Source organism: Tupaia chinensis, unplaced genomic scaffold (assembly GCF_000334495.1).
Source record: "Tupaia chinensis unplaced genomic scaffold, TupChi_1.0 Scaffold139484_1, whole genome shotgun sequence".
Lineage (NCBI taxonomy): Eukaryota > Metazoa > Chordata > Mammalia > Scandentia > Tupaiidae > Tupaia > Tupaia belangeri.
This window is the reverse complement of record NW_006199369.1, coordinates 852,228-860,321: the sequence shown is the minus strand read 5'-3', so window position 1 is coordinate 860,321 and position 8,094 is coordinate 852,228. Positions and strand designations below refer to the sequence as shown.

The following is an 8,094-nucleotide window of genomic DNA, read 5'->3' as shown; positions in this document are numbered from 1 at the left end:
ACGGAAAGGTGAGGAGGTATAAAACCAGGGCAAGCAACTGTGGATACTAGAGACAGTGTGGGAAGAGGGTGAGTAGTGGGGCACAGGTGGGAAGAAATCAACAGAAAAAAAACATTTTACTGTCACAAAAAATGGAAAATTATATATTGATGATAATGTGTTTAGTAATATCTTTGACTGGGCTAATATATAGTATTCATGCTGAGATAACTAATTTTACATGCTGTAAAGATGTACAGTGACTGAATGAAATAAATATATGTGTGTGTGTGTACATCTATGTATGTGTGTGTATATATATATATATATATATAGGCTGGCAGATAGCATGGCGATTAAGGTGCTGGACTCCCTCATGGCCAACTATGGTTTGAGTCCTAGACCTGGAAACTTGTTTTCTCACTTTCTCTCTCTTTCTCTCTCTGGTCAAATTAAAATAATAATAATAATAAAATTAAATAAATAATTTGTTAACATATATAAATAAATAACATGCAAACTGACTAGTCCATTCTTAGCATACAATGAATATTAAATATATGTGATTGTCTTTATTTTACACATAATCAAGACTTGTTTCAAGATAATAAGTGTAAGGACATATTTATGGAGGGGCCCTGAGTGAGATGTGGGGACATGCTCTGAGCAAATACCACCTGTCCCTTGGGGCTTTGGCAGAACCTTACAACTTGTCCTTTCCTTGACCCTCACTGCAGGCAGAGCAAAGGGTAGAAATTGCTAGGGGTGTTCCAACAGACACATCTGATGGAATTCAGGAAACATCTTGACTCCAGTTAGCACAGTCCAATCCCTGCTCTGCTTCTGTGAGTTTCTTTAGCCTCTCTGGGTATGGAGGTGCACGCCTTATGGTGAGATTCTTTAGCCTTATGTTTCTTCCCCACACCTGCAGCTAGGCTTCTCTTCATTAGAAAACAAGATAATGGGATTTTCTCTTGATGAAATTATCACCAAGGGGTAAACCTGGCCCAGTACGTCTAAGCCCTTATAAGAAGTTTCATCTTGTTATGAGGCCAACAGGTGGCACTGTGGTTAAGGTATTGAACTCCGATGTGGTTGAACATGGTTTGAGTCCCAGACCTGGCAGCTTGAAACTTACACCCGGCTCATGAGTGTGAATGCCCAAAAATCCCAAGAGAAGGATGAAGGAGAACAGACTGTGAGATTCTTCTGTGTCAGAAGAAATGTATGCCATTACCCCCTGAGGGGTGATTTCTTTCATTCTGTCTCTTTGTCTCTCTCTCTCTCTCTAAGCACTCTATAGCAAATAATCTCTCAAAAAAAGGGAAAAAAAAGGTTTTATCTGATACTAAAGGGGCATACTAATTCTATTTTTCATAAAACTATGTTCCTGGATCAATGAACTTTCCATATGAAAGGATTTTTCTTATTACTAGTGATAATATAGAAACAGCAAAATATTGTAGCTTTTAACAGGAACTGAAAATCAAGGAAAATGACATACTAATGGTGATTGTGATTTTAAGGAATTCACAATGGTATTTATATGAGTACGAACAACAATGAGCAATATACATACAGGAGGGAGATATAGCTATACAAACTCACAGAAGGAATCCTAAGTGTTTGATTCAGGAAATGCAGTAATTAAGGATGTGATCGGTATACAGAGAAATGATTTAGGAATTGTGAGTTTTTTCTCCACCTGCATCTCCCTTACCCTAACAGTGAGCCTCACCAGTGAGAGAGAGAAATGTTTCAGATCTTGTGTTAGAACCTAGAATTCATCGTTCTGTAAACTGTGATTTAGTAACAATAAAAATGGCTATATTAACACTATAATTTGTATACACAGTCAATGGTTAGCACTGGTGAAATCAGATTTTAAGACTAATCTGAGAATTGATAATTTTCCTTGGTTTCTCTGATTAATTCTACAATTAAGACATAATGTTTCATAGCTTATAAACAAATATTTAATATCACTTCAAATAAATAATTGAATATCTTTGAGTTTCTTGAATGAAAAATAACAAAGTAAAGAGCAAAGGAAAAGACCCCAGCAAAAGCAATAAATGACATTCATTATTTATTACCAGTTGATTTAGAAGCATTTTTCTGCAAACACCCTATTGCCCATTAATTTACTTTTTTCTTTTCTTTTTCTTCTTCTTCCTTTTTAAAATTTTGCTACAGGGTACATGTGTTCACAAGAGAGAGAGAGAGGGAAAGTGAGAAAGAACTCCCTTTGGGAGATGACTACTCTGCAATCCCTTCTCCTCTCACAGGGCAAGTAGTGTATAGTCTTTGCTGATCCAATTTCCTATGCAAGCCAAAGTCAATTCATAGTTCTGCAAGTTTTCTATACAAGGTCAGACATATTAATACAGATCAGTGTTGATAATAAATCTACAAAAATCACTGAAATAGATTTTTTCTCTCAGCGAATGCATAATAAATGTTTGTACACTTCACTGTGTCTAGACAAACACAAGGCACAATAATAGAAAATGCTATCTGCCGTGATTGGAGGAGAGTCTACACAGTCTCTGAAAGTCCAACCATGGAGAAGTGAACTTGCTCCAACTGAGGAGGCTCATCCCTGTCTCATGAGATGAGAATAATGTTTGCTTTACAACAGGAAGCTCTTGCTTTTCCCATGTTGACTTTCTCAGCCCATGAGTCATGCTGGGAACTACTAAGGAATCTGTCCATGAAAACAGCAGGAGTTAGGAAAGAAAGGTGCTATCAAAACTGAGAAAAAGCAAGCAGGAAGGAAAAGCACTGAACTATGCAGGACAGAGGAGAGTGCAAAATCTAAAGTCCATACCTGCAGAGGGCATGGGGGTGGCTGAGGGACTGAAAAATGGATTTAAGTAGAGGTCAAGTTCCAGGCAAGTCTTGCTGGGGAAGTAATAGAATGAGAGAAGCATGGCAGGGAATAAACCAGATGTGTCAGTAGAAAGTGTGCAACTTGACCCAAATACCTGCTGCAGATGACACTCAAAATACGAACTTGCTAATGGGGTGCCCTACTGCAGAGATGGGCTCTGGAGAAAATGTGTTTACCTCACAGAGAGAAATGCTCCTTGATCAGGAGGGCACATTCAGGGCTGCCATTTGTTCCAAAACTCAGAAAGTAGCAAAACTAAACTTACTCCAAGGACCACAGGTGAGAAGACAGGCTCCCTTCCAGACCATCTTCCAAGTATGCCATGGCCTGACAGCTTGATCAGACACTCTGACTCACCTTATCTTGAAGTGTCTTATTCCAACTATGGTGACACATTGATGGGACACATGTCACCAAATTCACTCTTCCACCATTAATCAGTGGCTCATCACCAAATAGTCATGATGAAGATGCTAATGTGGCCATGAACACCTTCATGGCTCTGCTCTCCCTAACAGAGTAACAGAAACTGATATCGTTTTGCCAACCGTTGAAGTCAGGACATGGCTCTATTTTTCCTTCCTTCCTTCCTTTCTTTCTTTCTTTCTTTCTTTCTCTCTTTCTTTCTTTCTTTCTCTCTTTCTTTCTTTCTTTCTCTCTTTCTTTCTTTCTTTCTCTCTTTCTTTCTTTCTTTCTCTCTTTCTTTCTTTCTTTCTCTCTTTCTTTCTTTCTTTCTCTCTTTCTTTCTTTCTTTCTCTCTTTCTTTCTTTCTTTCTAATTGCCAGAGAAGATGAGCACTCACCAGAGAAAGACAGAGTAAGAGTGAAAGAGAAACCACCTCCTAGTAGGGTGTGGTCATGCCTCAATCTCTTCTACCCCATTTCTTCATTCTATTGAGATTTGGGACACACATGCACAAGAATTTACTGTGCTTTTCAAACCATAGGGCTGGAATTCTGCTCGTAGTCAGCCATGTGAGATCTGCTTCCTTCACCACTAGGCTACGGGACCAACCTGGCTTTTTGTTTTTTAAGTTTATTTTTATTATTTCTTCTATGAGAGAGAGAGGGAAAAGGGGAAAGAGAGAGAGAGAAACAGAGACACAGACAAGGTAACCCTCAACAGGGTTTTCATGCAGTGATTCATCCCCAGTCTCAGCCAGCATACATCATGAACACATAGGTACTTGTCATACTCAGGGAGATCCAGGGACATGAACTCAGGCCCTTTCCCATGTGGTTACAGTTCTGCTAACTGCACCACTACCTGGTTCCTGGGCTTGGCTCCTATCACTGCGCAGATGTTTTGGCTAATTAGAGTCTATTTCTCTTTCTGAAGTTTAAAGATAGTAAATATGAGTGAACTTCCAGTTGGAAAAGCAACAACACAGGCAAGCATCAACACTGTCCCTCACGAGTGCCTTTAGAGAGGGGCTGCAGCAGTCCACTGACCTGAGCTTTGGACACGATGGCCAGTAGCCGAGGCATGATGGTCATGAGCATGGTACAAAGGCCGAAGATGAAGTTCAACGAGATGTAGGAGATGAATGCCACATCTGAACTGGAGAAGATTCTGGACATCAGATACATCCAGGGAAGTGTGGCATATCTGAAAATTAAATCAATCAGGTTTATTTTACTGTTCTATTTATTCATGTAATGACTCTCATACGTGGACATGATGGGAGGGGGGGTGGGCCCTCACATATTCCTTATACATAAAAAAAAAAAAAAAAATTGCCATTTTCTTTTTTTTTTTTTTTAATAGAGATTTTTGCTACTGGGTACATGCACTCACCTGAGAAACAGACAGTGACAGAGACAGAAAATAATAAATCGCCCTCCTGGCAATGCCACAATCCCTTCTCCTCTCAGGATTTTGGGCACACATAGACACTCCCTTGCTGTGAGTTTTAAGCCGCCAGGTCAGGAATTCGAACCATGGTCGACTATGTGGGAGTCCAGCAACATAACCATTATGCCATCTAGTGAGTCGCTGTTTTCTAATAGCAGTTCATTGGTTTAGTTTAGGATACTTCAGTGCCTCCTAAAAGCCGGAGATCTCCTTAATATGGTTCTGAAAACGATGATAAAATTACAATAAAAATTACACACAGATCTGAGAGATGCTGGGCACTCAGGCAGCTACTATTTCCATAGACTCCCCTGGTCATATGAATCTATGACAATGCAATGCATCCCTGGGTTGAAAAATATATTATCATATTTCAAAAAATACAATAAATCTAAATTCTATATTGTTTCAGAGACTTCACTCAACAGGAATATGCCTCATATTTTGGTCATGAAGGCAATTATTTTAGAGTACAAGAGCTTTAAGGTGATTGTTCTAAAAGTAGCTGCTGTAAAAAAAAAAAAAAGAAAAAAGAAATTAATTAAATCAAAATAATTACCAAAGAGTTAAGTCATGACTTCTTGTAATTTTAAATTATTAATGTTTCTGACTGAAATAAAATACTACAGAGAGGACTCAATCTTCCACATAAACTCACATTCACCATGAACCTACTCTCTCTCCATTACTGTCTTTTCTGGGACAAAAACCAAGTGCTACCCTCTTTCATGTGGTTGCTTGGAGAAATAAATGAAATCATAGTACTGAAAGTATTTTTGCAACTGAAATATAAGCAGTAGTAGAAGTTTATGAGTCCCATTTTGGGGCAGCTGTAATTGTTGTAACGTTCATTCTGAGAGTGAATGAAAAATCTTTCTAATTTAACACCACTGACTTGAACTCTCTATTCCAGAACTACATGTGACAAATGGCTTTTCTTTTCCATGTGACAGCCCTTTAAATAGCAAATGATAACCATTTTGGCCTACTTAAGTCTTCCCTATGAAAGAGCAGGTCTTTCTTTGTTCCTTATACAACTTGGCATCCAGCCAGCTCTCTGTTGAATTTGCAGTGTAGGGGTGAAGGGAAGTTTGAGTAGCAGCACCTCCCAGAGTTTCCAATGTGGTTAACCTACACAACACAAAGCAAGATTGTTACCTCCTTTGATCGGTATCTCTATGTCCTGTGACACTATCAAAGAACGCAGTAGTCTCACTATAGAGCTATCAAGCATGGATACCCCCAATCAGTATGAAGAAGGTAATTACCATCTTTTTTTAGGGGGGGCGACAGGTTTTTGCTATAGGGAGCATGCACTCACCAGAAAGAGAGAGACAGAGAGACAGAAAGCAAGAAATCACCTCCCAGGGGGATGGCCACACCACAATCTCTTCTCCTCCATTCTCCTCTCAGGATCTTGGGCACACATGTACACACACCTGGCGCAAGTTTAAGCCACTGGGTCCAGGACTCAAACTGCGGTCGACTACGTGGGAGTCCAGCGACATAGCCATTACGCTAACTGCTGGTCCCGGTCATTACCATCTTTATACCAGTCTCTGCTCTATTTGAGATTGCTAAGAATCTGCTTTGTCACTCATGTATAAAGTTTCCATATGGAGCAAGGGTACTTATATATTTGACAAGTAGATCAAAGCATTATTTTTTAAAAAATAGGGATCAAAGACCTAGTCCTAAATGATGCCACCAGTGAGCTCACATTGCTACATTAATGGACAATGCTTGAAAGTGGGCTTCAACCACTTACTAGTCTACCACTTTTCTACTCCATTTCCATGCCTTTCAAATACTTGGTTCAAATGAACACATTAGCAGCTCCAGTTTCATTTTTATTTTTTTAAGAGAAAGTTAAAATGACTTTTAAAACATTATTTTTATAAAACTGATAGTGGTTTTAATACTCTCCAGTCTTTTATTAAAATGTAGTATCATTTTTAGGAGCTAAGAATTTAGAGTTAGTATTGGTCTGCTGTTCATAAATGCTCTAACATTTACTGGAGGGTTTACCCTTAAGAAACTGACCTTTTTTTCATGACCTATGAATTTTCCAAGACACTGAACAAGAGCCTGTACCTTCAGCTTCACAATCTTTGTAGCACCAAATATGCACCAAATATGTTCTTAGAGTTTTGTTTATTTGTGTAAGCCAGACTCTCTTTCATATATTTTTGGTGTTAGTTTTCTCTTTTTAATGCAAATCCTTTCCTCTTTACAGCTTTAATATCAAATTGTCCTAGATAGAGCAAAAAAAATAATAAAATTGTCACTGAGCATTTTTGTTTTATCTCTCATGTGAATCTATTTCTATCCCTTATTTCTTCAGATTCCAAAGCCCTAAAGGACCCTGTTTAAGGTCTGAACATGTTTTTAGATTCCTGTTCATTTGGGATCTAGTCTATCTGAGGTTGTTGTGGGCTCCTTGTCCCTACAGATCCTTATAGGGATAAGAGAACTGAGCCTACTCTGTCACCCTCACCCCAAGATTGTTGGGGTGCATAGGAGACCGTAGCCTCAGCTGAGTCTCTTATTGTCTCACAGTTCATCATGGGGGGGGGACACCAGTTTCTGAGTTATGCATGTGGATGTGTTCCCATGAAGAAAGAACTGATTCTGAACACTGAGTTCATCATGGCCTCCTAAGACATCACCCTGTCGCACTGACTTGCCTCCCTTGGGCTCTCCTTCCCTGGAACTGGCCCTGATGACAGTCTGAGTTATCTTTTTATATCTTTTGAATCCCTCTAACTTAACATCAAAAAGATTTTTACACCATGCCCGAGTACGCTTTATTCCAGAGATGCAAGGGTAGTTCAACATATGCAAAACTATAAATGTAATACATCATATTAACAGAAGGAAAGATAAAAAAAACATAAGATCTTATCGATAGATACAGAAAATGCATTTGATAAAATAAAACATCCCTTCATGATTAAGAATCTTACCAAAATCAGCATAGAAAAAATTTTTCTTATATATAAATTTTTGCCATAGGGAGCATGTGCTTTCTGGGGAGAGAGACAGAGACAGTCAGAAGGAAAGAGAGAAATAATCCCTCAGGGGGATGGCCACGCTTCAATCAATCCTTCCCCATTTTCCTCCTGGGATCTTGGACATGTCTGCACATAGGCCTGGCATGATTTTCAACCCACCAGGTCAGTGACTCAAACCTCAGTCTGCTATGTGGGAGTCCAGTGACATAACCACTATGCCATCTGCTGGCCCCACAGGTACTTTTTTTTTTTAACACAATAAAAGCCATATGAAAAAACCATAGCTAACGTAAACTGAAACAAGACAAGGCTGCCCACTTTCTCCACTACTTTTTAATATGATACTGGAAGTCC

At 39.0% G+C, this 8,094-nt stretch overlaps 1 protein-coding gene across 1 annotated transcript in view; it reads right to left on the bottom strand.

Moving 5' to 3' along the window:
* The window catches only part of ABCA13 (ATP binding cassette subfamily A member 13), a 500,786-nt gene that overhangs the window by 115,312 nt on the left and 377,380 nt on the right, over positions 1-8,094 (bottom strand). The window contains 1 exon segment of the mRNA XM_014593022.1: positions 4,324-4,480. Within this exon segment, the coding sequence (XP_014448508.1) occupies positions 4,324-4,480 (157 nt within the window).